This window comes from Neofelis nebulosa, chromosome 11, assembly GCF_028018385.1.
Source record: "Neofelis nebulosa isolate mNeoNeb1 chromosome 11, mNeoNeb1.pri, whole genome shotgun sequence".
Taxonomy (NCBI): domain Eukaryota; kingdom Metazoa; phylum Chordata; class Mammalia; order Carnivora; family Felidae; genus Neofelis; species Neofelis nebulosa.
Window position 1 is genome coordinate 61,653,740 of NC_080792.1, and position 13,490 is coordinate 61,667,229.

General features: G+C 40.1%; 1 protein-coding gene across 3 annotated transcripts in view; it reads left to right on the forward strand.

Moving 5' to 3' along the window:
- Positions 1-13,490, forward strand: part of LOC131490416 (piezo-type mechanosensitive ion channel component 2) — a 470,949-nt gene that overhangs the window by 412,901 nt on the left and 44,558 nt on the right. For all 3 annotated transcript variants that reach the window (XM_058692724.1, XM_058692725.1, XM_058692726.1), the window contains one exon: positions 9,355-9,414. In XM_058692724.1, the coding sequence (XP_058548707.1) occupies positions 9,355-9,414 (60 nt within the window). The remainder of the gene's footprint in view (positions 1-9,354; positions 9,415-13,490) is intronic.

A 13,490-nucleotide genomic window follows, 5' to 3' on the forward strand; every position in this document is an offset into this window, starting at 1 on the left:
AATGGCAGCACATTATGAAACCATTTATGAAACAACGGAAACCAGCGTTCCTCAAGACAGTATTTTGCATTTTTAATGCATGCATATAACGGTGTATAAATGCAAGAGAAAGATCAGGAAGCATACTTATCAGTTACTAACGGTGGTTACTTCTGGGGGAGGAGTGGGGAGACTGAGATTAAGTGGTATGATTATCTGTTATATTTTGATTCATTACAAAGAACATATACATCGATTTTTGTGTGAAATTAAAAATGTATTCAAAAATCAAAGAAAAGCATAATTACTAATGGAACTCTAACTGCACAATCTGTCTCCTTTTTGACCATTCTGCCCCCTGCTGCCTCCTGGTAGCTTTAATTTGATTTTACTTTATTGGTTTGAAAGACAACATGAAGACACAGCCAATGTAACAAGTAAGCAGTCAAGAGCTAGGTGCAGAATCTCCCTTGGAAACCCACCCCCACAGGTGCCAAAGCCTCACAATATGTAGTGTTCATTTCCAGTCCTTACTCATGTGTGTATGTAAATATGCAGGCACCATTTCCTTTGTTTACTTTCAAAAATGAATCCGTGCTATACAAATCACTCTGGGGTAATCATTAGCAATGTATCGTAAACATTTCTCATATTAAGTATTTATAAAACTATATCCTCCTTTTTTTAATGGCTGCAAAATACTCTACAATATGGATATGCATAATTTATTCAACTATTCCATCACTAATGGACATTAAGTTTGCTTTCAAATTTTTGCCACAATGAATAATGCTATCATAGATATTCTTGCACAGAAATTCATACAGTCATACATACATGTGGGTGTGAATGTGTGTGTGTGTGCATGTGTGTGTGTGTGTAGTGTAAAGCCACAAAGAACACAAACTTTCCACAGAAAAGTCATCAAAAGTGGGATTTCTGAGTTAGGGGGTGTGACTTGTTTTTTTTTACTTTAATCTAGTTTCCCAAAAGGTTTTAGAAATTTATACTCCTACATGTAAGGGATAGGAGTGTCCATTTCCCTGTACCCTTACCCTATAGGATGTTATTACTTTTTTTTTTTACTGTTGGTCTTTCTTAGGGATGACAAATGACTTTTGTTTTCATTTGAGCTTTCCTAACTAATAAGACTTAACATTTTTTATTTCCTATTTTTCATGGCATTTTGCTTCCCAATCTAAGATTTAAACATTTTTATCATTTTCCGTATTATCATTCTACTGGGTTGTTTGCCCTTATTAATTTAGGGACTATTTATATGTTAGGGATAGTATCCTTTTTTCATGTGTTACAAGTTTGTTTCCCCATCCAGTTTTTATCTTTTGATTTAGTTTATGGTATCTATTATCTAAACAAGTTTTAATTTTTTGTGATGTCAACGAGGTCTCCATGTCTTTTTGCAGTTTCCAGGTTTCCATGTTGCTTAAGAAAGTCTTTCCCCCACATATAATACAAATGGTCTCCCTTATTTCCTCCCAAGTCTATTTACATGTTGAATTTTTTTTCCACTTGTATAGTATTTTTTTTATTAATATATGAAATTTATTGTCAAATTGGTTTCCATACAACACCCAGTGCTCATCCCAAAAGGTGCCCTCCTCCATACCCGTCACCCACCCTCCCCTCCCTCCCACCCCCCATCAACCCTCAGTTTGTTCTCAGTTTTTAACAGTCTCTTATGCTTTGGCTCTCTCCCACTCTAACCTCTTTTTATTTTTTTCCTTCCCCTCCCCCATGGGTTTCTGTTAAGTTTCTCAGGATCCACATAAGAGTGAAAACATATGGTATCTGTCTTTCTCTGTATGGCTTATTTCACTTAGCATCACACTCTCCAGTTCCATCCACGTTGCTACAAAAGGCCATATTTCATTATTTCTCATTGCCACGTAGTATTCCATTGTGTATCTAAACCACAATTTCTTTATCCATTCATCAGTTGATGGACATTTAGGCTCTTTCCATAATTTGGCTATTGCTGAGAGTGCTGCTATAAACATCGGGGTACAAGTGCCCCTATGCATCAGCACTCCTGTATCCCTTGGGTAAATTCCTAGCAGTGCTACTGCTGGGTCATAGGGTAGGTCTATTTTTAATTTTCTGAGGAACCTCCACACTGCTTTCCAGAGCGGCTGCACCAATTTGCATTCCCACCAACAGTGCAAGAGGGTTCCCGTTTCTCCACATCCTCTCCAGCATCTAGTCTCCTGATTTGCTCATTTTGGCCACTCTGACTGGCGTGAGGTGATCTGAGTGTGGTTTTGATTTGTATTTCCCTGATGAGGAGCGACGTTGAACATCTTTTCATGTGCCTGTTGGCCATCCGGATGTCTTCTTGAGAGAAGTGTCTATTCATGTTTTCTGCCCATTTCTTCACTGGGTTATTTGTTTTTCGGGTGTGGAGTTTGGTGAGCTCTTTATAGATTTTGGATACTAGCCCTTTGTCCGATATGTCATTTGCAAATATCTTTTCCCATTCCGTCGGTTGCCTTTTAGTTTTGTTGGTTGTTTCCTTTGCTGTGCAGAAGCTTTTTATCTTCATAAGGTCCCAGTAATTCACCTTTTGCTTTTAATTCCCTTGCCTTTGGGGATGTGTCGAGTAAGAGATTGCTACGGCTGAGGTCAGAGAGGTCTTTTCCTGCTTTCTCCTCTAGGGTTTTGATGGTTTCCTGTCTCACATTCAGGTCCTTTATCCATTTTGAGTTTATTTTTGTGAATGGTGTGAAAAAGTGGTCTAGTTTCAACCTTCTGCATGTTGCTGTCCAGTTCTCCCAGCACCATTTGTTAAAGAGACTGTCTTTTTTCCATTGGATGTTCTTTCCTGCTTTGTCAAAGGTTAGTTGGCCATACGTTTGTGGGTCTAGTTCTGGGGTTTCTATTCTATTCCATTGGTCTATGTGTCTGTTTTTGTGCCAATACCATGCTGTCTTGATGATGACAGCTTTGTAGTAGAGGCTAAAGTCTGGGATTGTGATGCCTCCTGCTTTGGTCTTCTTCTTCAAAATGACTTTGGCTATTCGGGGCCTTTTGTGGTTCCATATGAATTTTAGGATTGCTTGTTCTAGTTTCGAGAAGAATGCTGGTGCAATTTGATTGGGATTGCATTGGATGTGTAGATAGCTTTGGGTAGTATTGACATTTTGACAATATTTATTCTTCCAATCCATGAGCATGGAATGTTTTTCCATTTCTTTATATCTTCTTCAATTACCTTCATAAGCTTTCTATAGTTTTCAGCATACAGATCTTTTACATCTTTGGTTAGATTTATTCCTAGGTATTTTATGCTTCTTGGTGCAATTGTGAATGGGATCAGTTTCTTTATTTGTCTTTCTGTTGCTTCATTGTTAGTGTATAAGAATGCAACTGATTTCTGTACATTGATTTTGTATCCTGCAACTTTGCTGAATTCATGTATCAGTTCTAGCAGACTTTTGGTGGAGTCTGTCGGATTTTCCATGTATAATATCATGTCATCTGCAAAAAGCGAAAGCTTGACTTCATCTTTGCCAATTTTGATGCCTTTGATTTCCTTTTGTTGTCTGATTGCTGATGCTAGAACTTCCAGCACTATGTTAAACAACAGCGGTGAGAGTGGGCATCCCTGTCGTGTTCCTGATCTCAGGGAAAAAGCTCTCAGTTTTTCCCCATTGAGGATGATGTTAGCTGTGGGCTTTTCATAAATGGCTTTTATGATCTTTAAGTATGTTCCTTCTATCCCGACTTTCTCAAGGGTTTTTATTAAGAAAGGGTGCTGGATTTTGTCAAAGACCTTTTCTGCATCGATTGACAGGATCATATGGTTCTTCTCTTTTTTTTTATTAATGTGATGTATCACGTTGATTGATTTGCGAACGTTGAACCAGCCCTGCATCCCAGGAATGAATCCCACTTGATCATGGTGAATAATTCTTTTTATATGCTGTTGAATTCGATTTGCTAGTATCTCATTGAGAATTTTTGCATCCATATTCATCAGGGATATTGGCCTGTAGTTCTCTTTTTTTACTGGGTCTCTGTCTGGTTTAGGAATCAAAGTAATACTGGCTTCATAGAATGAGTCTGGAAGTTTTCCTTCCCTTTCTATTTCTCGGAATAGCTTGAGAAGGATAGGTATTATCTCTGCTTTAAACGTCTGGTAGAACTCCCCTGGGAAGCCATCTGGTCCTGGACTCTTATTGGTGGGAGATTTTTGATAACCGATTCAATTTCTTCGCTGGTTATGGGTCTGTTCAAGCTTTCTATTTCCTCCTGATTGAGTTTTGGAAGAGTGTGGGTGTTTAGGAATTTGTCCATTTCTTCCAGGTTGTCCAATTTGTTGGCATATAGTTTTTCATAGTATTCCCTGATAATTGTTTGTATCTCTGAGGGATTGGTTGTAATAATTCCATTTTCATTCATGATTTTATCTATTTGGGTCATCTCCCTTTTCTTTTTGAGAAGCCTGGCTAGAGGTTTGTCAATTTTGTTTATTTTTTCAAAAAACCAACTCTTGGTTTCGTTGATCTGCTCTACAGTTTTTTTACATTCTATATTGTTTATTTCTGCTCTGATCTTTATGATTTTTCTTCTTCTGCTGGGTTTAGGCTGCCTTTGCTGCTCTGCTTCTATTTCCTTTAGGTGTGCTGTTAGATTGTGTATTTGGGATTTTTCTTGTTTCTTGAGATAGGCCTGGATTGCAATGTATTTTCCTCTCAGGACTGCCTTCGCTGTGTCCCAAAGCGTTTGGATTGTTGTATTTTCATTTTCGTTTGTTTCCATATATTTTTTACTTTCTTCTCTAATTGCCTGGTTGACCCACTCATTCATTAGTAGGGTGTTCTTTAACCTCCATGCTTTTGGAGGTTTTCCAGACTTTTTCCTGTGGTTGATTTCAAGCTTCATAGCATTGTGGTCTGAAAGTATGCATGGTATAATTTCAATTCTTGTAAATTTATGAAGGGCTGTTTTGTGACCCAGTATATGATCTATCTTGGAGAATGTTCCATGTGCACTCGAGAAGAAAGTATATTCTGTTGCTTTGGGATGCAGAGTTCTAAATATATCTGTCAAGTCCATCTGATCCAATGTATCACTCAGGGCCCTTTTTTCTTTATTGACCGTGTGTCTAGATGATCTATCCATTTCTGTAAGTGGGGTGTTAAAGTCTCCTGCAATTACCACATTCTTATCAATAAGGTTGCTTATGTTTATGAGTAATTGTTTCATATATTTGGGGGCTCCTGTATTTGGCGAATAGACATTTATAATTGTTAGCTCTTCCTGATGAATAGACCCTGTAATTATTATATAATGCCCTTCTTCATCTCTTGTTACAGTCTTTCATTTAAAGTCTAGTTTGTCTGATATAAGTATGGCTACTCCAGCTTTCTTTTGGCTTCCAGTAGCATGATAAATAGTTCTTCATCCCCTCACTCTCAATCTAAAGGTGTCCTCAGATCTAAAATGAGTCTCTTGTAGACAGCAAATAGATGGGTCTTGTTTTTTTATTCATTCTGATACCCTATGTCTTTTGGTTGGCGCATTTAATCCATTTACATTCAGTGTTATTATAGAAAGATACGGGTTTAGAGTCATTGTGATGTCTGTATGTTTTATGCTTGTAGTGATGTCTCTGGTACTTTGTCTCACAGGATCCCCCTTAGGATCTCTTGTAGGGCTGGTTTAGTGGTGACAAATTCCTTCAGTGTTTGTTTGTTTGGGAAGACCTTTATCTCTCCTTCTATTCTAAATGACAGACTTGCTGGATAAAGGATTCTCGGCTGCATATTTTTTCTGTTTAGCACACTGAAGATATTGTGCCAAGCCTTTCTGGCCTGCCAAGTTTCAAAAGAGGGAGCAGTCACGAGTCTTATAGGTCTCCCTTTATATGTGAGGGCACATTTATCCCTTGCTGCTTTCAGAATTTTCTCTGTATCCTTGTATTTTGCCAGTTTCACTATGATATGTCGTGCAGAAGATCGATTCAAGTTACGTCTGAAGGGAGTTCTCTGTGCCTCTTGGATTTCAATGCCTTTTTCCTTCCCCAGTTCAGGGAAGTTCTCAGCTATTATTTCTTCAAGTACCCCTTCAGCACCTTTCCCTCTCTCTTCCTCCTATGGGATACCAATTATTATTTCTTTTTAGTATATCACTTAGTTCTCTAATTTTCCCCTCATACTCCTGGATTTTTTTATCTTTCTTTCTCTCAGCTTCCTCTTTTTCCATAACTTTATCTTCTAGTTCACTAATTCTCTCCTCTGCCTCTTCAATCCGAGCCGTCGTCGTTTCCATTTTGTCTTGCATTTCGTTTAAAGCATTTTTCAGCTCCTCGTGACTGTTCCTTAGTCCCTTGATCTCTGTGGCAAGAGATTCTCTGCTGTCCTGTATACTGTTTTCAAGCCCAGCGATTAATTTTATGACTATTATTCTAAATTCACTTTCTGTTATATTATTTAAATCCTTTTTGATCAGTTCATTAGCTGTTGTTATTTCCTGGAGATTCTTCTGAGGGGAATTCTTCCGTTTGGTCATTTTGGATAGTCCCTGGAGTGGTGCGGACCTGCAGGGCACTTCTCCTGTGCTGTGGTGTATAACTGGAGTTGGTGGGTGGGGCCGCAGTCCGACCTGGTGTCTGCCCCCAGCCCACCGCTGGGGCCACAGTCAGACTGGTGTGTGCCTTCTCTTCCCCTCTCCTAGGGGCGGGATTCACTGTGGGGTGGCGTGGCCTGTCTGGGCTACTTGCACACTGCCAGGCTGTGGTGCTGGGGATCTGGCGTATTAGCTGGGGTGGGTAGGCAAGGTGCACGGGGGCAGGAGGGGCAGGCTTAGCTCACTTCTCCTTAGGTGATCCACTTCAGGAGGGGCCCTGTGGCAGCGGGAGGGAGTCAGACCTGCTGCCGGAGGTTTGGCTCCGCAGAAGCACAGAGTTGGGTGTTTGCGCAGAGCGAGCAAGTTCCCTGGCGGGAACTGGTTCCCTTTGGGATTTTGGCTGGGGGATGGGCGGGGGAGATGGTGCTGGCGAGCGCCTTTGTTCCCCGCCAAGCTGAGCTCTGCCGACCGGGGGCTCAGCAGCTCTCCCTCCCTTTGTCCTCCAGCCTTCCCGCTTTCTGAGCAGAGCTGTTAACTTATGACCTCCCAGACGCTAAGTCGCGCTTGCTGTCGGAACACAGTCCGTCTGGCCCCTCCGCTTTTGCCAGCCAGACTCGGGGGCTCTGCTTGGCCGGGGAGCCGCCCCTCCGCCCCGGCTCCCTCCCGCCAGTCCGTGGAGCGCGCACCACCTCGAGGCTCTTCCTACCCTCTTCCGTGGGCCTCTCGTCTGCGCCTGGCTCCAGAGACTCTGTTCTGCTAATCCTCTGGCGGTTTTCTGGGTTATTTAGGCAGGTGTAGGTAGAATCTAAGTGATCAGCAGGACGCACGGTGAGCCCAGCGTCCTCCTATTCTACATGTTGAATTTTTATTCCATGAAGTAGAGATCTACTTTGTTTACTTTTACATAGATAGGCAATTATGCTATAGCCCTGCTGACTACATGATCCTCCCTTTTCCGAGGGAGTTTAAATGCCACTTTTGTCAATATTAAGTTCCTAATTATTCTTTGGTATGTTGCTGGACTCTGACTTTGATCCACTATCTTACTGTCTAGCTCTGGGTCAGTGTCATCTGTTGAGTTCAGTAGCTTATAGAGGTTTTAATATTTAGTGTTGCAAGTTCCCCTCACTACCCCATTTATTTTTCCAAACTTGTATTTGCTCTTTTCAGACATTTGTGCTTACAAAATTCATTGACTGGCTCTAAAAATGTGTCTTTTAGTCATCTTGTAAATATCTCATTGCTCTGTGTCATAGCGACTATTTCATGCACAGATGTTGACCTTCAGATTGAAAACAGCAATAATTAGAAGATACCAGGACTGAAATAGATGTTTATTTATTTCTTTAATAAATATTTATTTAGCCGCTTCTTCTTTGGTAGAGGGGCTCATCTATTCCAGATTACTTTCAGACAGAAGAAGCACACCTTCCTAAGTGCCAGGTGTTGCCATAAGTGCTTTCTATGCAGTAACTCATTTGTCCTTACAACAGTCCAAGGCATTTTACTCTCCCTGTCCCACAGATGAGGAAATGAGGTACCAGAGAGGGAAGGAACTGGCCTCTGGTCACACAGCCATCCAGATGGTCTGGAATTCATGCAGGCATCGTGGCTCCAGACCCTCTATCTTGACAAATGGGAACACAAGTATAGGGGAAAATCCCTTATGGTGTAGAAAGTGCAGAGTTTCACTTAAAAAATTAAGCACAGATAAAATAGTGTGGGACTAGAAGGAAAAAGGAGAACTTATAGCTGGGAGTATTAAGGAATGCAGTGCTTCATGAAAAACTCTTTTAATAGAGCCTGACATCCTGCCAGAAGAAAGCAAGGCCATGGAAAACTAAAGGGCAGGTCAGCTTAGTTGATAAAGACAGGATGTGAAACAGAGTAGTGGAAAACAGCATAGAAAGTAAGTTTGAAAAGATTAATTGAAGTTAGATTGTGAATGGTTTTAGTACCATTAGATAAAATACATGGGGCCCAGTGAAAGTTGGATTTTCTTTTTTACATAAACAACAAATAATTTTTTTAGCTTAAGTATAATGTGGACATATTGTATGAGACCTACACTAAAAAAAAAAAAAAAGTCGTTTTTCTTAAATTCAGATTTAACTAGGTGTCGCGTATTTCCATTTGCTAGATTTGACATCCATAGCCTGGAATAAAAGACTAAGAAATAAAATGAAACCCTATAATGCCGTTTTATGGGGTGACACACTAAAATATGTAACATTACCCCGAGGTGCTCAAAATTAAAATTTAATGGTATGTCTCAGGAGTCAGCACACTTTTTCTGTAATGAGACAGATAGGAAGTAAATGATTTAAATTTCGCAGATCCTAAGTCTCCATGGCAACACATCTCTGCCAGTGTAGGGTAGAGGTAGCCACAGACAATATGTAAACATATGGGTGTGGTTCTGTTCACTAAAATCTGAATCTCCTATCATTTTCACATGCCAAAATATTGTTCTTTTGGGGTTTTTTTTTCACCTATTAAAAATATAAAAACCCGGAGTTCATAGGCCATTCAACAGTGCGAAGCTGGCAGGGTTTATCCAGTGGATTATCATTTAGTCATTCTCAGTTACACCTGATTCTTATTCTGGAGTGGAGTAAAGAGAATCTGAGAGCTATGAATTCTTACAGCTTTCCCCCCCGAGAACTCTTAAATTAGGCAGAATATTCCAGATTTAATTACAAAATTCCTTTTAGTCCAGGAGGGTAGTGTTGACATTTAATTTACCCTAAAAGGGTGTAACTCATGTTTGTTCAACACACTTCGCAGGTCCTGTGGAGTGGGAAGCCCGAGAGGATGAACCAATCAAAAAGAAATCAGATGGACCAGGTAAAAAAATAAAGACAAATATGAGCAGGGGGAAATTTGAAAATGTTGCTTTCCCAGAAGGTATGTCGTGGAAGGCTGCCTAAAAACAATTAATCAAATACCGTTTCTGGACTGTGATTAAATAATCAATGTGTCATAAAATCTCATTTCTAGTGAAATTTCAAAGTGACTCCTAAAGGTAGATCTGGCCTTTACACTGTTGGCTCAAATGTTGGATTAGAGTCAGTTTGTAAATTCTTTTATCCAAATACCTATGAAAAGGGACTTGGAGGAACACATTATACATATCCCATAGAAGCCATCAAAACAAAACACAAAAGATATTGGCAATTAATTTTAAAGAACATAGAATGTGTTAAGTGAGAGGTAAGTACAGTTGGGGAAGTGAGAGGTACTCTGGAAACTTAGGTCAAAGTCCTCACTTGATGAAGGGAAAACCAAATCCCAGTGAGTTTGCTCAGGACTCTAACAGCTACTACGTGACAGAGTCAGGGACAGAATCCATGTCTTCTAACGTCTAGGTCAGTCATGGTGTCACTTGGGCTTCCTGTCAGATGTGACTGGGAGGAAGATTTCTCCATGAAGGAAAAAAAAAGGCAAAACAAAAGCCTCCAACTGAAAAAAACTCAAATGCCTCTCCAATTCCATAAACATGCCATTTCCTCTGTGTCCCCAGGTTCGAACTCCTGTGTGTATTATTTATCTACAGGCAAGATTTTGAGGCGTTCTGATTCTTTTCACAAATACTGCCAAGGATGCCATTTGCTGACCCAAAATGAGACTTCCCGAAGGCTGTCACACTATCTGTAGCGCAGTTACTTTACCCTGAACCCCCATTTCCAGATTATTTCACTCATACATATGTGAAGCCAGATAATTCTATTATTGCTGCAAAACTTCATAGAGTAATAGTAGCTAACACTTTAGATCACACATCTTTGCCAGGTGCTTTTCCAAGAGCTTTAAGGCATGTTAACTGTTTACTTCAAAAAAAACCCTCTCTCCCATTTAAGAGATAAACTGAGGCAGAGAAAGATTAATTAACTTTGCCAAGTCTTTCCAGAAACCAATATTGCACTGTCTAGTAACTAACTAGAATTTAAATAAAAATTTGTAAAGAAAATAACTAGAGAAAGAGAGGAAGGAAGGAATGGAGGGGAAAGAAAAGAAAAAAAAAGGAGAAAGAGGAGAGAAAGGAAAGAAAGAAAAGAGGAGAAAGAATGTAAGAAAGAAAAAAAAAGAAAGGGAAGAAAAGAAAGAAAAAGAGAGAAAGAAAAGAGGAGAGAGAAAGAAGATAAAGAAAATAGATGGAAATAAAGAAAAGAGAGAAAAGAGAAAGAAAGAAAAAAGTAAAAAAAGAAGAAAGAAAAAAAGGAAAAGAAAAGAGAAAGAAAAGGAAAGAAGGTGAGAAAGAAAGGAACTTTGCCAAGTCTACAAAACTACCACGGGGTAGAGTTGGAATGTGAACACAAAAGATCTAAATCCAAAGTGTGTGCTCCTAACCATTATGCCTTACTGCCCCTATGGCTAAAAAAATAAATAAAACTTAAAAATGCAATCTCACATGTTAGTTTGTGATCACCAAGTTAATAAAGTATGTTATTCGTGTCTCCAACACAGCAATTTTAGTTTTACCATCAGGACCAGCCTTAGCAAAACTGGAATAATCATATGTATCATCACCACCTCTCAGGCAATAATTGTGAATATGAGAAAAAAATAAATTGTCAGAAATATAAGACGCTAAGTTTATTAATAGGTGTAACCTCCAAGTCCCTCAGCCTCTCGGGCTCAGACTCTCTTTTGGTGTCTACACAAAGCGACTACAGATTCCATCCAAAGCACTGTAGGAAATACATATCTTGGTCAAAATTAAACCCAAAACGGGCTGGGGGGGGCGCGGGGGGGGGGGGGGACAATATAGGTGTCCCTGGCTGCCTCTGGCTCAGAACTGCTCTTCAGGGGCATCTGCAGGACCTCACTCTATTCAGCTTCATGTAGCTGCTGGTCCCTTCCTGGGCTTCTTTGCTCAACAGAGGATACTCTCATTTCCTTCCTTCCTCAAGTGCGCCTCTTGAAAGACTGTTAGGTCTGACAACATTTAATGAGGCTTTGGGGGAGAGCAGGGGTGGGGAGCAGCAGAGACAGGAAACAACTTTAAAGGGAAAGTCAGTGATCACTACTCCTACCTCAGTGTCTCTGCCCAGCTGGTGCCTCTGGAGCCTGGCTCATTAGATCATTCCCGCTTTCTTCCCCAGGTACCAGCTGGCAAGTCCAAGATCCCTGTTCCTTCAGTAGGTAGAACTGTTCAACTTCTTTGTCTCTGCCTTGCCCACCTGGACTCTGTCCTGAGGCCACGCCACTGTTAGCTCAACTTCCTTTTGATGGTTTTCCTTTTCAGAGCAAACCTTTCCCTGAGAGAAATTCTGCCTTCCTCCTAGGCAACCCAATTCACAAACATTTTTTTTTCCTATTACAAAGTTAAATGCTGAGTCAGACTGTGGGATTTAGAAAGAGAGAGGATTAGTGGTGAGTCATGAAAGGGTCACATCTGATTGCACTGGCTGGATTCGAGATTAGGTAAACTATACAACCTCCGGGGTCAGATCCCGCCTGCTGTTTTTATATGGCTTGTTAGCTAAGGATGATTTTGATTTTGATTTCATTTTGTGGTTAAAAAAGTCAAAAGATATGAAAATTATGGATTTTAAATTTCATTGTCCGTAAATAAAGTTTTATTGGAAACCCAGCCGTGCCCATTCATGGACAATGCAAACAGTCTACAGCTGTTTACACAGCACACCAGAAAAGATGAGTTATAATAGAGACAGTATGGCCTGCAATCAGATCCTGTCCAGCAAAAGGATCTTACATAAGTCCATAAAGGCTAACGCCCTTTTCTGCATGCTACGGTCATGATTTTAAACGAGAATTACAGACTATCATCATTAATCATGAATTTTCTGCATGCTCTAGTCATGATTTTAAACGAGAATTACAGACTATCATCATTAATCATGAATTTTCTGCATGCTCTAGTCATGATTTTAAGCGAGAGTTACAAACTATCATTAATCATGAATTTTCTGCATGCTCTAGTCATGGTTTTAAACGAGAATTACAAGCTATAATCATGAATCATGAATTCATTTTACTATGGCAGTTGAATATGGTTGTCTGTTTCTTTTTTTTTTTTTTTTTTTTTTTTTTTTTTTTTTTTACTTTTTCTTTTTTGGTGGGGAAAGGTTAAGGGATACAAGTTGTTTTCCTTGGCGGTGGTGGTGGTGGTGTTTTGTGTTTTTACTAATAAACATGAAGACAATTTGTAATTCATTGTGAGGTTCACTAAGCGTTCACTTTATTGCAGCTGATGTGTGAAGTCGCTAATAAAACTAAATGTTTTTAATGCCAAATTAAAAGAGAATTCACATGGGCTCAAAATTTGGCAGCATGGCTTGAAAGGTTCCTCGTGTGCCAGTTGAAAAAACCCACTGGCTTGCAGGAACGAATGAGTAGGGCAGGCAGTTAAGATGCCATCTTCACTCTTTGATTTTGATTCTGCCCTAAAATAATTCAGGCCACAGCTGTGGGACTGCCTCAAACTTAGCAATGATCAGGGAGCTCCCGAAGAACTCCGTGAGGGAACCAGAGAGACATGCGTGTTGCCCTGAGATAATGTCACACACACAGTGCCAATCTGAACCGAGCTGCAGCCTGCCCGGGCTCCCTACATCACGTTCGCAGATAAGGAAGAGAACCCAAGTACATCAGGAATCTCACAGCTCCTGCTGGTTTGCACAGGACTGATCCCATGTGCAGAATTCCATAGTTAGCCCATCGCAGTATAATTAAATAAGAATGAGGAAGATGATTCAGGAGTATGGATATACTCCTAGTATGTGTACTGAGCTCTTTCCAAAATAGCTTGAAGGCGATTTCACTGAAATGTAGCTGCAGTGGGAAGCATCGAAGTCTTACTGCATCAATAGAATTGTTTCCAACGATAATTATTACTTAAGAAAAGAAGAAATTTATAGCGAAAGCATGAAAGGACCCGGTTTCCTGGATAGATACAA